At 50.9% G+C, this 20,383-nt stretch overlaps 2 protein-coding genes across 9 annotated transcripts in view; one reads left to right on the top strand and one right to left on the bottom strand.

Annotated features, from left to right (window-relative positions):
- LHPP (phospholysine phosphohistidine inorganic pyrophosphate phosphatase) overlaps positions 1-13,710 on the bottom strand; it is an 84,076-nt gene extending 70,366 nt beyond the window's left edge. For 5 of the 8 annotated variants that reach the window (XM_083844580.1, XM_083844578.1, XM_083844584.1 and 2 more), the window contains exons 1-3: positions 13,544-13,710; positions 1,177-1,364; positions 404-557 (exon numbers count right to left, since the gene is read on the bottom strand). In XM_083844580.1, coding sequence (XP_083700706.1) covers positions 404-557; positions 1,177-1,364; positions 13,544-13,695 — 494 coding nt within the window. In that variant the 5' untranslated portion in view covers positions 13,696-13,710. Of the gene's footprint in view, positions 1-403; positions 558-1,176; positions 1,365-4,197; positions 4,434-4,639; positions 8,161-10,231; positions 10,353-12,565; positions 13,277-13,535 lie in introns of those variants that run through there. The other 3 variants (XM_083844581.1, XM_083844579.1, XM_083844582.1) reach the window with 2 other exon arrangements.
- Positions 13,711-16,463: 2,753 nt separating this feature from the next.
- NKX1-2 (NK1 homeobox 2) lies at positions 16,464-19,446 on the top strand. Its single transcript, XM_083843149.1, has 2 exons — positions 16,464-16,839; positions 17,781-19,446. Exons 1-2 carry the CDS (start codon positions 16,626-16,628, stop codon positions 18,332-18,334), a joined length of 768 nt encoding a protein of 255 aa, XP_083699275.1. The 5' UTR covers positions 16,464-16,625; the 3' UTR covers positions 18,335-19,446.
- The last annotated feature ends 937 nt before the right edge of the window (positions 19,447-20,383 follow it).

The following is a 20,383-nucleotide window of genomic DNA, read 5'->3' as shown; positions in this document are numbered from 1 at the left end:
TAGGATCCAGCACAGCACACCGAGTGACTTCCACTGCTCTCTGCAAAGCTGCATCTGCGCAGGGCTGAAATGGAACTCATCCCAGTGAGCGCTGCATCCATACCACCTCGTTTTAGAAACCTAACTCAGCATAACCTCCTGAGTTTCTCCTTACATCCCTGCAAAGTCTACAAACAAGTGACTTGGGACAGGAAGCCAAATTCGATGACTGAATTACCTACCCACTGAGGATCTTTCATTGACAGCTACCTGGGCAGATCAGGTCTAAACACACTGACTAACTGCTTAAAAGTTGGCAGTGTGAATGCCCGCACCAGCATCTGGCTTCCGCTACGTACCAAGGTACTGGGTGAAATGTAAAAGCGTACGGACTAGAGAGAGAAGCAAGAAGCGCTCAACTCACCCTCTTCCAAGGGAGATCAACACAGGCTTCTCCAATCCAATCAGAACTCGGAAAGCTTCATTAACGTTTGCGTAGGAGAAGTTTTCTGCTGCATCCCCAACAACCACACAGTTTGGGTTTGTTTTATCAATCTCAGCAAATTCAGGGATGAGATCTAAAGAAAAAAACATACAAATCCCTTACTGTTACATATCCCATTGGAACTGATGGTTTGCTCCTAGATTCGTGTTTCCTTTCACTCATTGCTTGAAACATTAATAAATAAATAAATAAACCCAAGTCTGAATCAACTGTTCTTCAGCCCCCTTCTATTCCTGACCAGATCCTGATATTCACCTCAATGAAGAGGTGAAAACCATTTCCCACCCTTGCCTGAGCACCCACTTCTAAGTGGCTCATCGCACCCAGGCATCTACACCTGGAGCACAATGACGTACTCACCTGGGGCTAGCCTGTGCACAGGTAAGTTTGCTCTTTACCTCCCTATTATTTACTGTTCAAAAAAGAAAACCCTTCAAAAAGAGGCCTCCCTGTCTGTTGTTCTGCCAAGTCACTCCACCAGCCTACCACCTCTAGGTGTCTTCACCATACCGCTGATGGAGATCTCACCCAGGCCACACCATTAAGTTTATTCCAGAGTCTCGTGACTTAGGAAAGAGTAGGAACATCACAGCTGGGAGCAGTTCCCCCAGCCAAGCTCCTCTATCACAAATCCCCACATCCCTCTGGGTTGTCCCCCCCAGACCCCAGTGTCTGCTGCAGCATTGTCCCACCGTCGTGAACGAGCAAGTGTGGCCTCAGTCCACGCTCCTTCAAGAGGTGGCAGGCTGCTGGTGCTGGGGCAGTGACTTCGGCCACGGAGATGTCAAAGCCCAGTCCCTGGAGCTTCTTCACAAACTTCTCTCGGGTCGCCTGTGTTTCGTTAGTGCAGAACCGCAGCTTTAGACCAGATGCTTTGATCCTGTTGTGTAAAAGCAGCAGAGGGGTTAATTGCACATAGAAAAGGAGGTGGGAGTACCAGCTTTGCTATCCCACATCTAGCATGGTTAATTGCAATAAAAATGCAACTATGAAATGCCAGAACAGGAGCACAGAGTGGGCAGGATTGGAAGGGACCTCTGAAGATCACCTGGTCCAACCCCCTGTCGGGCAGGACCACCTAAAACACGTTGCGCAGGATGGCATCCAGGTGGATTTTGGGTATCTCCAGAGAAGGGGACTCCACAGCCTCTCTCGACAACCTGTTCCAGTGCTCTGTCACCCTTACCATGACCAAAGCATCCCTAAAATCCATGGAATTGGAGTACTACAAGTAAATTACATTGAATTGGAGTACTACGAGTTCCACGTGCAGAGCACCTGCCGTGAAATGTGCCTTTCTTGAAATTCCCTAGAATTCCCAATCAGAAACCCCCAAAGCCAGTTAGTGTTAGACCAGTCCATGGACGTACACACACGAACCGCACAGCCACGAGTACAGTATCTGGAGCGATACCACTGGCTACGAGCATTTTAACTGGGATTTCCACCTGTCCACTTACTGGTCGTCTGCTGCAGTGGCTCAGTGTTTATGCGAGACGTAACAGCGGTTTTTGCACTTCTGCAGACTCCAAGTAAGAGGCCAGCTAGTTTCATCACGCTACAAGAATGATGCTTTTATCAACACAGGGATGGCTTCAGTCACATTTATCACGCAATCTCTCATAAAACACCTGTGCTGCTATTTGTTGAGTAATCCTGAAGAACAGTGCACTTCCATTGATTTATTAATAAATGTTTACAGATAAATATTTTTGACTTCTCAAGGAAATAAAAAGAAAACACAGCCTGAGGTGCCCAGAGCCAAGGACACCCCTCCTGTGCATCAGTGCTCTGTGATCTCATGCAAGTCCTCTGCCTCAGCGGTTTTGGTTCCCCCCCTGCAAACAAGGGTGCTAACAGCACACACGGCACAGTGCTTCAACACCTACAGAAGAAAATTTAACTGCTTCATCTGGTTATCATCATACAGGAAACAAAACATTATTTCTAACCATTCTTCACTGCATTGTGCCAGAATCGTTTCACAGTGCCAAGCTAATGACTGAGCTGTAGCGAGCCACTGGGGATGTCATGAAAAGGCCTCTGCTCCGAAGATGAGTTGTCTGCCTTTTGGAGAACCGTTGTATTTCAATGTGGCTGTGACAAAACAGAGACCTTTAAAGCGTATCTCAACGCTCTGCCTAACATTTGTTAGTTTTAGTGTGAATAGGTACAGAGGCTTATAAATTCTTAACTAAAATATTACTACATTTCTTTGCGTTAGGATGAAAAAATGTTTTCTACTAGGAAATCCCCTGCATTGATTCTCAAGACAACAAAATGTGTGGGTTCCTTTTCTAGGGAAGAGGATCCCAACCGGTTGGTGTAAACCCCAAAATCGCCTTAAGATAACATATCCAACGAAGACTTTCCATCAAACAATTCTTAGAAATCCGGTCCTGACCCAGAGAGTCCCTTGTGCTCATTAAAACTGTGTGCCAATGTCTTCTTCAGTAACACAGGTGATTCATTTCTTTCTTATTATTTGTCTTTCCTAATCATAGGTATGTGAATTATCAATTACACTTAGTGGTTAATTGCCCTTCATAAAGATAGCTTTCTATTTTAAATTAGGCAGTTAATATATTGTAACTAATAGCATCCACTTGTACATTATAAATATATCTTCATTGATTGGAGCAGTGAATGTGAGATTCGCTCGCAAGTTAATGAAGCAATTGAGTGAAGAAGTGCAGGGTGTACCCAGGGAATAATTATTGTTAATGAATTATGATGTGACCTTCTCAGAACAATGAACAATTGGTGTGACAGTGAGATGACAGTATTCCACATCTGTTATTCAAAACACGGTTTCAGCTGTAGTTAAAAAGCAAAGCAATGTAATTTGGATACATAAACTTTAACAAAGTGTGTTGTGGTTAAAAAAATCTTATTCCAAAGGCAAAGCCTATCTCCACGCTCTTAGGTAAAAAATCCCACGATTCATGATTGTCTGAAAACAGGCATTTGTTGAAGAAGAATCTATTCTTTCTCTTCTCAAAGGTCAATTAAATGAATTCAGGAACAACACTAACCGTTGAGTTGTACAGACAAATAAATGTGCCCTCACACGTCAGCTTGGTGAAAGCAAAGAGTGTGTTTTCCTATACTATTATAATTTAACTCCCTTTTCAGAATTTTAGATGAAAACCACAGTTACACTTCTGAAAGGCACGTCCAAAGTGGAAGCAGTTGAACATATCCCAGACTGCTTCAAGCCTTAGTGACCACCAGCAATCGTCACCTCAACAAATGAGCTCAGTAAATTACTCATACCAAGTAAGGTCTAGAAAAAATTCAGCCAAGTTGGTCAGAAAATCGTTCTTTGGCTGAAACAACTCTGAATAGTACCCTGGAACACTAAACAAAAGAAAATCAACAAAAACTCCTTACTCTACAAAGAAGAGTTATTTCTACAAAAATACCTTTTCAATGAAAACTCACCTATGCTTTCAAAGTTGGAATCTCTAAAAAAAACCCACAAAACCCTCTGCTAGCTTTCTGCCAAATCCTTACACAACAGTTGCACCCGCTGGTAACTGCATGATTACACACACGCCAGGACCAGTCCATCCCTCAGCGCTCAGCACACAGACCGTGACCAGAGCCCGCAGGCCACCGCTGGCAGCAAACAACCATCAACTCGGAGCTTAAAGGAACAGGGCGAGCACTGAACGACAGCTCTGCGCGGGGGAAATCCTGGACCCACTCACATTTATAGCAAAACTCTCCTTCGGTTTTCACTGCCAGGCTTTGCCCCAGGAGAAGCTGAACGAGACAGCCTGAAGGTGCGTCTAGCAGAGATGAGACGCCTTAGCAAAGCGAGTCGGTTCTTCACAGCAAGCCCCGAGCTTCTGAGCTGACGCAGCACCCGGTGTGCGCGGTGTAAGACACGGATGAGCAGGTCGCTGCAACGCCTAGCGCTAGATTGTGCTAGGTTGTGGGGAAGCTGGGAAAAAAAGTACAAATCTGTGATGTGATGACTTATTTGGTAAGTAAATACCTGCAAGTACAGAGGAATGAGATAACAGCAGACGAAGTACCTAAGCGAGATTCTCCCCGGATCCCCAGGGTTACAGTTAGCAGCAGCACCACCGCAGAACGGCAGGCACACTCTGTGAACCCAGTCAGCGCGGCCTTCAACAGCCTCCGTACCTCACAGCTGCGATCCAGATCCCAGAAGTCCCCAAAATCAATCCTAATCAGGGTGCAAGCCGAGCACGCACACGGCAGTGCTTCACCCCGTGCTGCTGAGGCCCGTGGACACGCCGGCGCCGCTGGGCAGGCCCCACACGCCCGTCATGGCGCCGCTCCCCCAGGCAGAGCAGGCACGAGGCCGCACGGCGAGGCTGTACCACCACACGGGCGCTGAGCAAAGCAGCCCACAGAACTTCCAGGCCCCAAATCGTAAACAGGCAGAACTAAAACCCCACCAGGTGGCTCAGGAGAGGTTCTCCTAAGCCTCACCACAGGAGGGATTTAAACCCGCCCCGTACCGAAACAACCATTTGGTCGCCCACACGATCCCTAAATCTGGAACTGGGGGCTCCCGCTCAGCGCCAGGCACGCCGTGAGGGCACGGAGGTAGGAGATACGGAGATGAGGTTTTTAATTTCAGCCCGGCACCGTCCCTCACGCCGCGCCAGCTCTTTGAACTGACCTTTACCTCATCCTGCCGGAGCGGGACAAGACGCTGAGTGACAGTGTCCCACAGTGCAATTACCGTGCGTCAGATGAGCCGGTCCCTTACAAATCACCTCGAACTTTACACATCTGCTGGCTGTCAGCATCTGCCAGGTTCACTCACCCGAAAATAATGAAAAAAACTCTCATTATTGTTCCATAACAGGTAAAGTGTTAGGACAATTATTAGACATCCTGGCTGACCTTGTGCAGACAACCAACTGCCCTTGCCAACCTTTACGGGCAGACTTTGGGCATATAAAACGCAAAAGCCGTTCTTTTAGACAACGCAGAGGTTGTGACACCAGCAGGAAGAGAAACGGCCCTAGGATCCAGGCTGAAAGCCATCACTCCTTACATTCATGCTGTCTTGCAAACGGCAGAAGAAACTAAGGATGTGGCGTGAGGCTAAACTTCAGACTTCCCCTCGCTGAGCACCCGCGAGTGTCGCAGGCAGGGTTCGTCCCACCAGGAGGGCCGGGCAGCAGCCAGCAGGCTCCTGTGCGCACCGGCAGGGTGGCAGAAAGCCACGTCCCGCAAGAGGCAGCAGCCTGAGCCTGGCAACTGGATTTGGTCTTTCACAACGGGTTTGGAGGAGTGCAGGTTGCGAGATTTCAGGAACTGGCTTTCTATCTCGCCTTTCGTTGTTCAGAGGTTTTTTAGTTTGAGAGAAAAGCAAGCGTGCTGAGTGCTGGTGCTCTTCGGCTCTTCGCATGCACAAATACCCGTGTTCTTCCGTGTGAACCTGTCACCACTAACACCATCCCAGACACAGGGGAAAACAACAGCACCAGACAGCTACTTGAGATCAAGCAACAAACTAAAACCAGAACTCATGCAGGAATGCCCTCCGCACGGGCCAGGGTACTGGTGCTGCAGGTACAACATCTCCTGTCCAGGGAACTTTCTGGTTTAGTTGCAAAGTTGGGAAACCTCCTGAACAATATCATTTTTAAAGCAATCTCCCCTTTCTAAAAAACATAATGAAGTAATGAATTGAGTTTTCCAAAGCAAAAAAAAAAAAAAAAAAGGCAAAGCAGAGTGCTGAGGAAAATCTGGGTTACCTGAGCGTTGCCTTGATCTAAGTTCTTAGACAGCGCTACAAGGAAATACTCAGTTTGCCTCTGCTATTGACACACACCAGTGTCTACTACTCAAATGCCATGGCTGTCCAGGAATGCTCTCAGGAACCCGAATCATACTTTATAGCCCATCCATACCACTGATTCCAGAGCCACTGACACCAGTCTATAAAAAATCCCCCCATGCTCGTTTTTAAGCAGCTAAAACAGAATGATTTCCTTGAGTGCTGGCAGTTGACCATTCTTACTGGCAGCATTTCATTAGATTTTAATCATTGAATCATATGTAAAGACTCATTTAGAAAGAACACCATTGGTACCTGGTATAGCCAGGCTCACTAAAACTCCTGATCTCTGGTGGTCCGCCTTTCTGCTCCACATAGCGATGCTGGCCCTACAAATCGTTATGCATTGCATTCTTTGGCCCAGCTCCCCTTGCATTTCTGTGTCTGAAACACATCTCTACGTCTGCCATCTTATGAGCACAATTTCCTCCCCAGATCCATGTGGCTCACCTCTCTATGTAAAGTAGATAATTTGGAGGGAACCCAAAGGAGGGATTAAAAAGGGATTAAGAAACAGAAGGGCATTACCTTTGAACGGGAATGAAGGCAGATTAATAGGTGCATCAGAAGAAGCCAAAAGAGAGGCAAACGTTACTTAAGGGCACCATTTAAAAACTAAAGTCTCTGGAAGCTCCAGTTGGAGACACTGCTTGATAGAAAAAAATTAAACCATTGAATTGCTATTCGACATAAAATTGAACAGACTACCAACGCCTTTATTTATTTAAGTAATACTGATTTTGTAAAAGTAGAAAGAGATACAGAAACTCCCATATCACAGCAGACACAAAGTCCATCTTGTCCAAAACTCTCCACAAAGGCTGCCTTTTTGATGCATAGAACTACAGCTGGATACCAGAATTAGTGAATGAGTTACTTGATACTATAAATCATATTCCACCTGCCCGAACAGAAGGGCACTGATGTGTAGACAACAACATGCCACAACAGTGAAATCTAGAAATAAGTGAAATTAGAATTAAGAAATAATCTGAAGGGAATCTATAGGAAGGAAGCACAGAGAAAAATGTAAGCAAATGCATACAAGATGCATTTAACTGCCATAGATTCCCAAGGTAGCTTAAAGTATTCCAACCAGCAGACCCAGATTTCAACCATACTGCAGGAACTGAATGAGGGCTTCCACATCATGTTACAGTGGCTGGCTGGCTATTGCACCGCACCTACACAATCCTGTAACAAAAATAAACTGTGGACTTCAAATACTTGGTAATTCTCCACTTTGGAGTTGTGAAGAAAAATCAGAGCTTTTGGGGGTTCAGATAGCATGAACAGGGCTGGAATACATTTATTTGCACTAAGCAAAACATTTTTGTGGACATTAATCATTCTCCAATAGCTTTAATTCTTTGCCAAAAGCAGTTATTTTGCCTCTGAAGCCACTAATTATTTCAATAAAAGCTCAGTCAAAACCAAGCTGTCTTCATCATACTTTTACTCTGTATACAAATATCATCTGTAAATAACTGATTCTATGTCTAGAAAAAAAAAAAAGAAATTGTCAAAAGGTTTCATTTAGCTTATTTTATTTTATCAAGAAAGAATTCACTCTCACGTGCTTTGCACACTACTTTAGAAAGTGCCATACTATTTCATGGCAATAGCTCAAAGAGCAAACTGCATTCCAGCAAATTTAGTGTGATTTTAATCTGGAAGTGATCCGCTGTTAATGATACAAACACACGCAGGTATAAGCTGCCCCAAGGCAAGGAAAACACAGCTGATCTTCGTTAGATACCCGCAGAATCTCTCGGCTGACTTTTGCACCTTCCGCTGCACTTGGAAGCAGCAGCAGAGCAAAGAACTACTCCTTCCAGCTCATCACCTGCAAAGACAGCATGCAATTTTAATGAAGACCTTTAGGCCTAACTAAGGGTGACATTGGTGAGGATGTGCAAAGAATTGGGCTGGATTCTTAAGACTACAGACTGAGTTCGCCAAACATGAAAGACAGGGAAAAAATAAATAAATCAAACAATACGGCAGTGGTAAACTGAGACAAGTCTCAAGTTCTAAAGCACAGAGTGAGGCAAAGGGCTGCTTATCCACTCCAGGATTAATTGGTATTTATATGAGGTGGTAGAAGAACAAGTGCCGTTACTCAGTGGGTATCACAGTAACATCTTCTATTATTCTTTATTGGTAAATATTTGTATGCCACATAATTGTGCTGATGGACAGTAAATAGCTGAAGACCCCAGAGGTTAATGATGTTTAAACTCCAAAAGTGCAAGCACTTATTCATGCAATTTCCACAGGCAGCACTTGCTTGGAGTATCTACATCTTCGGGGACAGATATTTTTAAAATAATAATGAACACTGCTGATTAGGGAAGAAAACACAGGTTTGGAAAGTCCACTGCACTAAGAAACCTGGGGCCACAGACTGCTGTGGAGCTACGAACAACTTTACAGCCACTGGGGATCCATTCCTGGCTCTGCTTCTGGCTCTGCCAGTGAACAGCTGCACGGCTACACAGAACTTTTTCATCCTTTTGTGTCTCTGCGGCTTCATCTAGAAAGGGCGGGTGATAACACTCAGCCTCCTTTGGGATCCGTGGATAAAATCTGCTAACAGAATTAAGCGTAAGGACAAGCGAGTGGATATTTACCCCAGAGTTTGTACAGTTTATGTGAAAGCCTCTTTCTAGGACTCCTTTGCTGCTGCGTGTAGCAAACGTGGAAACTTTGCACGTCCGCAGCACGCTAAGCCATGCTTGGGTTACCTTCTGTTGCAACAAAGATTTCTGACTCCTGGTCCCACACATCCTTCAGATGGCTCTTTGTAAACCCACAACTGTCCCACCCGAACCCCCGCACGCTGAATTGCTTTACAGTCCCTGTTCCGCTTGTTCTCCTCACAATCTTCGCCTTGTTCGCCTCTCCAGGTACCTCGTTTTAACACGGCTGTCCAGCTGCTCCACAGCCTCCCTGCGCCCCAGATTTCCGCTGCTCTTTTCAAGAGCCGGTGGAAGGCTGTGCTCGCAGATGCACAATCCTGGCCGAACAACAGGATGTTGTAAATGTCCAACCACTGCGCGCTTTTCATATGGATATGCTAATGGGCACGCTATCAGCACACAGCTGTAAATGCAAATAACAGAGCTCAGGCTGGGCATCTTTTATGGATGTTTAACCACCTTCTGTCTTGTAAGAGACCAGCTCCCCACTATTTGGGAGATAAAAAGCGAATGGCTCACCTCATGTCAAGGCTGTGTAAATCAATTAAGACAACAAGAGCACGGCGCAGAGGCGCTGTTAAGGCTGGCTCCAACAGAAGTCTTTAAGTCACCGATGGGCTCTCTCATCTGCTACAAACACCACCGCCGTGTCTGCCAGCCATCCGCACGCGCTCGGAAGAGACATGCTTCATTCAACTCTTACGAGGATTTTAAAAAAATAAATAAATAACAACAACTAATGTATGCCACAGCAAGCTAAACAATCAAGAAATGCTGTGGGTTGTAAGTTTTAAAGGGCCAATTTATCTTATCACGCAATTTTTGAATTTTCTAGTCCCCTACAACTCCATTTTCCCCACTCAAAATTAAAAGCAGCAGTCCCTAGTGAGTTTAATGGCATTTTTGATACCCTGGATTCTGGGTTAAAACTCTGGTGCTAATGTGGGTGCCTATCTGCCATGGTATGGCCAAGTATTCTGGAGGATCCGGATCCACTGTAGTGCTACTTAAGAGCAGAAGGACGTCTGCTTTGTACAACAAATCCTTCTATGGCTCACCCTTTTGGCCTCTGATTCACCAACTTCCTTCCAGTGTATGTTGAATCCTAAAGTATTTCGTGGGTAAAAATTACCAGAGATGAAGGTACATTAGTGGGAAACGAAGCACTCCTGGTTTTCATCGCAAGTAATACCAACTTGGATAGTGACTACTGACCTATTCCTTCAGGGGATCTCTAAGGTACAGACAGTATTACTGAATGACATCTTGATCAGGGCGTTTCAGAGTCCATCAGCTTCTTTCATGGTTGTTCCACTCCATCTGACTGTACTGCTAGCTAAAAACAAAAATAAACGAGAGAAGCGACCGCCTGCAGCCATCCTAAATATAAAGCAGACCAAATTCTGCTGGCAAAAATTACACTGCTACTTTCTCAAATGCTAACTGAAATCACTGCATAGCAGAATTTGGCAGAAAACAAGAAAAATAATGCAGCAAATATAGTTTTAGAAGAGCTGAAATGACTTCAGTCCTATGAAGCCAACAGCAAATGAAAATATTTACTTATGTTTTTTATTGGTGCATAGTATACATTGTTACATGAAGTTAATTGCTGTAATGGTGTGGGAGATGATGCAGGAAGACAATCTGAAGGCAACAGGTCAGCCGTCTCTTTATGAGAGTCCATATCCATAGTGTGAATTATCAAAATGGTATTTAAGAGTTATACCAGACATTTAGAATAGATATGCACTAAGAAATTTTAGATGTATCTCTTCACAAAAGATCACATCAATCTGAATTAGTTATAAACTTCCTAGCGATCTGCATTTATGACTTTCTAATTGATACAAAAATGCATTAATTAAAAGAGAGCCACTTTTAGGTTTGATCCATTTGCACAAAACCACCGAGCTGTACTCTTACGCAGACATGCATATAAATGATCAACTGGTAATGGGATAATGAGCAAATAAAGATTTTAAATGGTGCGAGCTAGAACAATTAGCAACCTAATAGGCAGATAAATAAGGCTGCTTGACTTTACCCAAGGAAAATGATTATTCTTAACCACTTACATCGAATGACCTGAACAAAATACGCTTTTTTTCCTCCTTCCTGGTGCTTTTCAGTACTCACTCGTGTTGTCCCAGAGATAGGACCTCTCATTGACTCAAACCTTCTAGGAGCCCCTACATGCTTAACCACCCTGTTCCCAGCACGCTCCCTAAGAAATAAGCCCTGTGCTTGGAGCTGCATTGCCAGGCAGGATGGTGGCACAGGGCTGCACAAGAGGGCACCGTGCTGTCCCCATCCCCGCTCACCAAACCCTGCCCAAACGAACGCAGCTCTCCTCTCTCAGCATCTCCTCCTCTCCCAGCATCTCCCAGCCCTCCTTGAAGGTGCCCTCAAGCCCCGGCCGCATCAGGCAAGCAGACAGGTCGCATTAGCTGCTGAGATGCAGAACCCCCTAAAAGCAATAAGGGCTAGACGTTTCCAGTATTCCACGAGAAAGCCATTAATATCTTGCATTTAGCCCAAGGCCAGAGCTTTCCTGTTGTTTCAACAGCGCATTTCTGGCATTGCCCTGAGTTAAATTGCAGTTTATGTTGCCTCCATATGGGAAGTTTCAGCAAATGCAGTGACAGTTAGTAAATAACAGCCTGCAACCTGACCGAAAATAAAGTTTAAAAACCCAGGAGAAACAAACAATATGTCAAAAACATCTGGGGATCCGTGATACAGATATTATTAAGTACGTCCTGGTTTATAAAGAAATGATCTGCTCACAGACAGTAATTATATGGCTGTTGTTATTTATGTTTATCATGGCCATGCCTGAATGCCTCAGCTACAATCAGGGTTGCCCTGTGCTGAGCACTGCACAAACTCAGCCCAAGAGAGAGGCCCCCGAAGCGCTTACAAAGAAACAAAAATATAAAACCCCCATTTCACCAAGGGGGCAATGAGCCACACGGCAACAAAATCATTTTGTCACAGGCACGCAGAAAGTTTCTGGCAGAAGGAGCCAAGCAGCTTCTCCGCAAGACAAAGGATGCTGCAGATGATGGAGAAAATAAAGCAAAATTAATCTGTGGCTCTGGCGCCCTTACTGAAGGGTTGCGGGTACGTGTGCCTGTCCTCTGCCCGAGCAGGTGTTGCTGAACACGCAGCTTCGACCACGCTGGGACCAGCCACAGCCTCCTGCATGGGTGACTCGAGCCCACGGCAGCTTGCTGCCTGTGCACGGCCCGTTTGTTGTGCTACAGCAAGCTTTGGGACCCCCTTCTTCCTCCTGCGGAGGGGAACCACCGCAGCACCCAGGAGCCCCGCAAAATAATCAGAAAGTGCCACTCAACGAGACGTGACAGAGTGCTGTCACAGGGAGGTGACAGGATGCTGCACGGGGAGAGCAGGAGCTCCTTCACGGGCAGGCTGCTGGCACATCCCCCCCGTGGAAATAATGTCATTGGCAGTATTTGAGCGAGATGGGAAGGGAAACCAGGTTAAAGTTTAACCCTGGCAGAGGTCGCATCCAGAAGCACCTACCTCTTTACAGTCAGCAAACAGGCTGCCCTATGCTTCAGGGCATACAAAAGGTTTTATTTTACTACCACCTTTTTCTTCTAGGGTCTATTCTGAATCCAGCACCTGTAGCACAGCGACAGAAAAACACGAGGACAGAAACCACGCTGTGATGTTGTGTACAGAGAACACAGAGGAATGGAGACAGAAGCAACTCATGGAAAACCCACAAAGCACAGCATTCTAATACTAGGTCTTCATAAAAGCAACTTTTTCCCCTTCCTAGTATCACCAACTTCACTGCTCGCCCGAGAGCCTTCCCGACGCCGCTGCTCCCTCCGAGGCTGCTGGTGCCAGCGGAGCGCCACAGCGGGGCTGCGGAGCCTCAACAAACCTTAAACTTGCCTCAAAACGCTGCTTTCTGGCAGTGCTGCAAAATCTGACCGTGCAAAAGAAAATGGAAGATTTTTCCATTTGTACTGCATGTGCCTGCTGCATGTATTTCAAGGAATGTGAACAGGGGTCTAATAAAAATGCAAAAGCCGCAAAGACTTCTCGTATTATCAGTGCATTTGGTTCTTTGCCAGTTCTGACTTGTCCATCTCAGTTCCAGCATTTAGGTACATGCTCAACTAGATTCATGTGAGTGTTTTTAGTGATTTCAACATTTCTCGCTGTTCCTTTTCCTGCTGGATCAAGCACTCATCCCAGGTGTGCTGGTGCAAGGCGGTCTCAGAGCACACGAGCCTTAGAAGCTCTTGCCAATCGCACTGCCAACATTTAAACACTGTTTAGCGTTAAAAAAACACCTTGCCGGCCCCGGGCCGTGCAGTGGTGCTTTAGGGTCGGCTCTCGCAGCCTCCCGGCGGCGGCAGGCGCGGAGCTCGCCTCACGCTGCCGCAGCCCCGCCGGGCCCCGCGGCGCTCAGCACCCGCCTCCCCCGTCCCGCAGCTCCCCCCACGGCCCGCGGCCGGCCCGGCAGGGCCCCGCTTACTTCCGCACCGCCTCCGCCGAGCCGGCGATGGGCGCCCCGCCGCCGCCGCCGCCGCTGTCGTAGAGCACCCCGCTGATATCCAGCAGCAACCCCCGCACCCCCCGCGCCCAGGCCGCCATCTTGGCGCCACCATCTTGGGCCGCCATCTTGGCGCCGCCATCTTGGCCCCGCCTCAGCCCGCCCCGGGGGCCGCCGGGCAATGGAGTCCCCCTGTCGGAGCCCGGTTTCGTGGCTTTTCTTGCGGTTTTGGTGTCTTTGGAGGCGTCCCACGCCTTCCTGGGGGCATCCTGGGCTTTGCCCCGGGTCTGTCTGTGGGGAAGGGGCGGCAAGACCCGAGCCTCCCCTGGCAGAGCTCCCCTTCCACAGGGAGGCGTGGGGTGAGACCCCCGAGGGCTGCGGCTGAGCGCCTCAGAGCCCCCACACGCCTAACACCAAGCAAAGCCGGTCCCCAGGGCACCCCGCTGCTCCACAGACGGTCTGCTGGCCCACCAAGCCCCACAAGGCCAGGTCCCCATGGCCAAAGCGTGATCAGCGCTGTGCCTGCCCCAGTGGTGCCGCCTCACGTCTGCCCCGCGCCCCACAGGAGCACCAAGAGCAATAATTGTCATTTCGTGGGCAGAACCGAACCGGTCGCCTCTGTTTTCCCATCAGTGATAAGATTCTATCAGCGGTGTTCCAGCTTTGCAGACAATACTGTTTTCTCCCTTGATAAAGTCCGAATGCCGCCTTATTGCTAATACTATCAATAGCGTGCCGTGACGCGCGGAATACATCAGGAGCTGTGCTGGAATTACAGTCCACTTTGTTTTAAGAAAAGCAGAGGAGCCTTGGCAGCATTGATTTGCATCACCGCGTCTGGAATAGCCTTTGGCTTCTCCTTAAAGATAATATCTAAACTGTGAAATTCATTAAATAGACCCAGAAATGGATCAGGTTATTTAAAACAACATCACTAATAGTGCAATATCTCAGCTGTCTACGCTGATAGTGAACATTGTCTTGGATAGTGTTATCAGTCCAGGACACCCGCTATGAATATTGATCCGCAGCTTGTTACAGCCATCACTTGCCGTCAGGACAGGTCAGGGTTGAAACCCACCTAGCATCAAAGCAATTTAAAGACAGCACTCAGCCTGAATTTTAATGCTCGAGCTGGAAAACAGACCAACTTCAAACAGACTGCTAAAACCAATCCATGAACGTGTGCTTTTTCTGTGTGCCTTTCCATGGGCATGCATGTTTGTAGGTCAGCCTCTATGCACGTGTTAACCTGATGATATTTGAAGAAGATGTCTGCTAGCTCACAAATTAATCCCAACACTACAATTTACCTTCTAAGCTCTTGCAGTAGCAATAGCTCAAACAGAAATATTTGCAGTCTCACACAGATCAGATTATATTTTTTCTTCCAAATAAGAAAAATTTCCAGTGCTTCAAAGGCTAACTAGCATCCTTAAAACAAAGTGAGCCACACACCTATTTACCGTATCACAATACCTATGATTTTTCCACGTAGTTTGAAACTAGCACTGTGGCAAACGAAAAGAATCTGGTTTCAAAAATATGAACAGGATATGCATCAAGATTTCACACCCCTTTTCTTTATTTGGCATCCCTTTTGAGGTATGCTGTCCAGAAACTGTAACTGTTCCCCTCCCCTTCCCTCTCCTTCTGCACCTCAGGTAACGCTGAATGCGCAACCAACGCTGCCAGCACACAGCAGAGTGCTTTCCAGCTCCCCACCAGCTTCATTTTCACGCAGGATGCATCCCCCAAACTAAGCTCTATCGGTGTGCAGCTTCAGCACCTGAACTCCCCATGCAGGAGATCCCTTCTCTTCTCAATCTGCTTGCTGTCCCATGCCAGAGGCCAGTGCTGAATGGGTCCTTGGATGCTGCCACCGTGTAATTGACCAGAGTAGCTATTTGCAATCGCATCTCCCTGCACATCTTCATCTCCTCTTCCAGCTCCCCATTACCCTAATTCCTATGCCTTTGCAGTGACGAATAGAAAGCCCAGTTTGCTCTCCTTACTCCCGTTCTGCGGCACCTGTTCCCATTGAGCTAAGCCTTATTTTTACCTCGAAAGGAACTGACAGCGCCCCTTTGAAGACTGGCGGACACATTCATTTCAGGGAGCTGAAACTGAGACACCTGCAAATATGAAAAGGGCCACAGCCTTCATCTCCTCCTCAAGTCAAAGCGGGAGAAGCAGCACATTCCCACAGACAGACAGACAGACGGAAGGAACGCCACCTTCCCATGCCTCTCCCAGCTGAACAATGCCCTTGTCCACACCTCACCCTGATTCACAGTGCCAACAGAAAGCAGAAATGCTAAGGAGAGGGAGCAGCATCCCCCTTGAAAGCTACAGAAGTACAGAGGTACATTGCCAGCAAGTTTCTAACAAATGTGGGTGACCAGAAGTGGTCGAGGTCCAGGGACTGGAGCAGGGTGGAGAGACCTGACCTGCTGCTGCCGGTCCTATACCACAAAACGGATTAAAGGCAATAGGGCGCGCTCCCAGCGCAGGCACGCCTCAGTCTCCCTGCCCACGCCAGGGCTGAACTGCAGGGCTTAGGGCCGAGAGCCTGACCCAGGCAGCCCCGAGCTGACCCCGAGAAAGCGAAGGAAGATGCTCGGGGGCCAGACGGCACCTTCGCGCCCTCAACCCGAGCCATCCGGCGGGGGGGGGGGGGGCTCTCCCCTACCCCCATCCCTCCCGCGACCCCCGCGGGCTCTCGCGGGGGGCTGCCCCCAGGCGCGGGGCTCCCCCCGCTCCCCTCGGAGCCCCTCGGCGGGGGAGGGCGGCGCTGGCTGCGCCCCCGCGGGGCTCCGCTCGGCCGGCGGCGGGGAGGGGGCGCGGGGCGGCGTGCCAATGGCTGCGCTGCCCCCTCCTCTGCCCCCACCCCGCCGCCGGCCCCTCCGCCCGGCTTCTCCTCCCCGCCGCTCTCGCTCCGAGCCTCCAGCGCCCCGCCGGCGGCTCCGGGAGGAGGAGGAGGAGGAGGAGGAGGAGGAGGAGGAGGAGGCGGCGGCGGCGGCTCCGCGGCAGCGCTGCCACCCGCGGGTCCCCGGCGGAGCGGAGCGGGGGATGCCGGAATGCCCGGACGGCGGGGCCAAGGAGCCCCCCGTCCCGCATAGGATCTCCTTCTCCATCCTAGACATCCTGGATCCCCAGAAATTCACCCGGCGAAACCAGGCGGCCGCGGGGAGCGGGGGCGAGCGGGAGAAAAGTTTGGCGAGAGTTGGAGTGGGAACGGGCGCCGCTCGCCACGGGAGCGGCTGGGATAAGCTCGAGGCGGACGGTAGGAAAGCGCTCGAGTTTCTCCCGGAGGAGCCGGCGGGGCGAGCAGGTGGCGGGGCCGGGCCGAGCATCCCCCGAGCCCGGTCCCCGCCGCCGGGTGGGTGGGGAGGGCGGCGGGGGTCTTGGGGGGGTGAGGGGGGGGGGCCGCCCGCCGCCGCCTCGGGGTCCCGGCGCTGGGAAGGAGCAAGCTCCGGCCCCGCCGGTTCCAGCCGGGCCCCCCCCGCTGCACCCCGAGCGAGGAGGGGGCGTCCCGGGGCGTCCCCAATCGCGCCCCCCCCCCCCCAACCGGCCGCGGCCGCAGGCGGAGCCCCCCCCGGTTCCGGGCAGCGCAGCCCCCCCGAGCCCTTACCGGGGCCGGGAGGGGGGTCCCGAGCTCCGTCCCGATCCCGGTCCCCGTCCCGATCCCCCCCGCTGTCCCTGCCGGCCCCCGGGGATTTCTCAGCCCGTCCCCGGCAGAGGATGCCTCAGCTCCCATTGATCGATATCCTATTACCGACTCCCGCCTATCTCCCGCCCGCAGCTTGCAGGTGCCCACTTCAAACCTCCTTCCCCCGGCCTGATCCTAATATTGTTCGATTAAAACTTACCTTTAATAGATGACATCTATCGATCCGGCCCTCGCAAATCTGAAACTCCATTAGCACGGAGATTGGGGGGGGGGGGGGGGGGGAGGAGGAGGAGAGCGGGGAGGGGATTTATTTCGCTTCAGAAGGGGGCTTTAATAACTTCTCTTTTAATTGGTAAGCAATCCATACCCACACCTCTCCCCATGACCCCCCCAGCAACCGAGTCGGCGCCGGGCGGGCTCTATAATCCCCCCCCCCTACCTCCCCGGTCCCCCCGGCAGCGCCCGTCCCCGCCGGGTGCCGTCGGGGGGGCGCAGGGGAGGCTGCCCACCCCCGGCGCTCCTTCCCCCTGACGAGCTCCGCCGTCTCCCCGCAGATGCGGAGAGCGGAGCCGAGGCAGCGGCCGAGGAGGGCCCGGGAGCTGCCTGCACGACCCCCGGCCCCGCTCCCGGTCCCGCAGCCCCGGAGGAACCGGGCTCGCCGCGGGGCGGGCGGCGGCGCCGAGCCGAACCGAGCTGCGCCAAACCCCGGCGAGCCCGGACGGCTTTCACCTACGAGCAGCTGGTGGCCCTGGAGAACAAATTCCGGGCCACCCGGTACCTGTCGGTGTGCGAGCGCCTCAACCTGGCTCTGTCGCTCAGCCTCACCGAGACGCAGGTGAAGATCTGGTTCCAGAACCGCCGCACCAAGTGGAAGAAGCAGCACCCGGCCCCCGACGGCTCGGCCGCCCCAGCGCCCCCCAGCACCGCCGCCCGCGGCCCCCCGAGCCCCCCGGCGCGCCCCGCCGCGCCCCCCGGCCGGACTCTGCCCCCCTTCGCCGCCGCCGAGCTCCTCTTCCCGGCCGCCTCGCCCTTCCCGCTGGCCGCCGGCCCCTTCGCCCCCTTCCTGGGGCCCGCGTACCTCGGGCCCTTCTACGGCCCGCACCTCTGAGGTCTCCTACGGCCCGCACCTCGGGGGTGCCACCGCCGCCGGGCTCCTGGGCGCGTTCCCGATGCACTCGGAGGCGTTGGGACGGAGCTGGCGAGCCTCTCGCCACGTGCCGGTTCCCTCCAGAGCCTTCTCAAAGTTTCTTTTTAAACCGTTCCTCGTCGCCGCCTGGCTTGCCGGCACATGCCTCGGAGCTGGAGCGCCCAGGAGCTGCGACGCTCGCCACCACCGCCGGGACCCCGCTGCCTCCCATCCGGCTCCCGGGGATGCGAGCGAGCGAGCCAAGACGGCCCCAAGCCTCTGCTGTTGCCCCCGGACCCGACGGAGCACCGTGTGCCCCACGTTTTTACAACACTTCTCCCGTCGGACCTGAAAACTGCAAGGCGTGCGCTCGGTACCCTGCTGAGGAGGGGGTTTCCTTTTGGCCGGAGGGGCAGGGAACCGCAGCGCCGTGCCAGCGGGCGAGGAGCGCAAAGTCTGCTCGGTCAGTGGGAAGGTATTGGATTGCTGCTAATACGCGTCGCCCCTCTGCCTTTCTTTTCAGTCCATTCCCGTTGACTTCAAAGGGTTTAGAGGAGACGTCTAAAGATCGCTCCTCTCACAGAGAACGGGTGTTCCTGTAAGAGCAGCGTTAGCGCCAAATGAGGCAGAAACGAAAACATAAATCAGAGAAAATGATTACATTATTCATTTCTTTAAAAACGGGGCATTTGTGGTAGAAAATAAGTAAAACGCAGAATCTCCCGCATGCAGAGACCTATCTTCCATAACAGAGAAACACATGCTTTTTCTTTTTTCCTTTTTGGAGCATTTCTCAGAAAGGAAAATCATATTTCATCCTCATCATTACAAGCAGCGGAATGAAAAGGAATTCTGACTGGGGGCTGATCCCTCCCCGAGCGGCCGGGAAGTAATTGGGTTTAAAAAAAATCCGTCTCGCGCGGTTTCGCAAATTATCGCAACACGCCGCTCTGGAGTGTATGCCCTCGGTCTCACCATGCTTTAAAGTACACATTGGCTCTCCAACCAAAAATCTTAGCTCGTAAATCCTATCCATCTCTTCTTGTGTTTGTCTAAATAAAAAGGTTTGTTTGTTTGTTTGTTTTTTTAAATTATTCCGCGTTGAATTGTTTTTAATTGTGCTCAGACGAAGCGCTGTCTGCCCCGTGGGTGGGTGTCCAGGCACCCAGCTCCTTGGGGTGGGGTGGCGAGAGGGGTTCCCTGGGACCCCCTGCCAACAGCAGCACCCTTAAGGTTTTGGGGCTGAGGCAGGAGCCCCAAAAAAACAGTCCTGGGGCCGGCTCACCCAAGTCGCCGCAGCCGTCTTGCCAGCCCGAAGAGGAGGCAGCCGGTGTCTTCCCAATTACATGGATTGCTACTAATGAAACCTGAGGTTTGCTTCAGGTCGTGACTTTGGAAGGCATAACTACTGCAGGAATGTACTTACTTGCAGGTTAGTTAAAGTAACTTTTTAACTCTAATTGGACTTCAGTTGGAGTTGCAAAAGCCGGGGTCATTACGGCGGCGCGGCGCGCATCCGGCGCTGCCCGCTTGCTGGCCAATGATCCAGCAGTCGCGGCCGGCCGAGGCGTCGGGGTGCAGCGCTGCCAGCGGCCCGTGTCTGGCCAACAGACCTCCAACAGGAGCCCAAGTCCCACAGGAAGAGAAGGGTCCAGGAAGCCCTCTGGTCCGCGCTCTTCGCCACAGGTTCGGGGTGACCAGACCTAAATCCTCTTGGTGGCCTTGTACTTGCAATGCTCATCGCTGCGCTGGCAGAGCCCAGCTCGTGGGTTCACTGTGAGGCGTTCCCAGAGCACCAGGCAGTTGGTCGCCTGTACTGAAATCTCGGGGGGAAATGCCCCGAGCCCTGGCATTCGTCATACAACGAGTTTTCTTCCTTAACAAGTGTAGGTTGTAGCAAAACTAGAGAACATTACAAATACAAACGCAAACGGCATGAATTGGTGTGCAGTCCTGCTGTTCGTAAGCCTTCTCAAGGCTCTGTGGTTTGCCAGCAGTTTTGTCTTTGGCACGACACCGTTACCTTTATGG

Source organism: Anser anser, assembly GCF_964211835.1.
Source record: "Anser anser genome assembly, chromosome: 7".
NCBI classification, from domain to species: domain Eukaryota; kingdom Metazoa; phylum Chordata; class Aves; order Anseriformes; family Anatidae; genus Anser; species Anser anser.
The sequence above is the reverse complement of the archived record's forward strand: the minus strand, read 5'-3'. Positions and strand labels throughout refer to the sequence as shown.

Excerpts from the sequence above, each read along its gene's own strand:
- NKX1-2 (XM_083843149.1), top strand. The coding sequence starts at position 16,626 with ATGCCGGAATGCCCGGACGGCGGGGCCAAGGAGCCCCCCGTCCCGCAT. Across the intron at positions 16,840-17,780 it reads GGATAAGCTCGAGGCGGACG|ATGCGGAGAGCGGAGCCGAG; the intron begins GTAGGAAAGCGC and ends GTCTCCCCGCAG.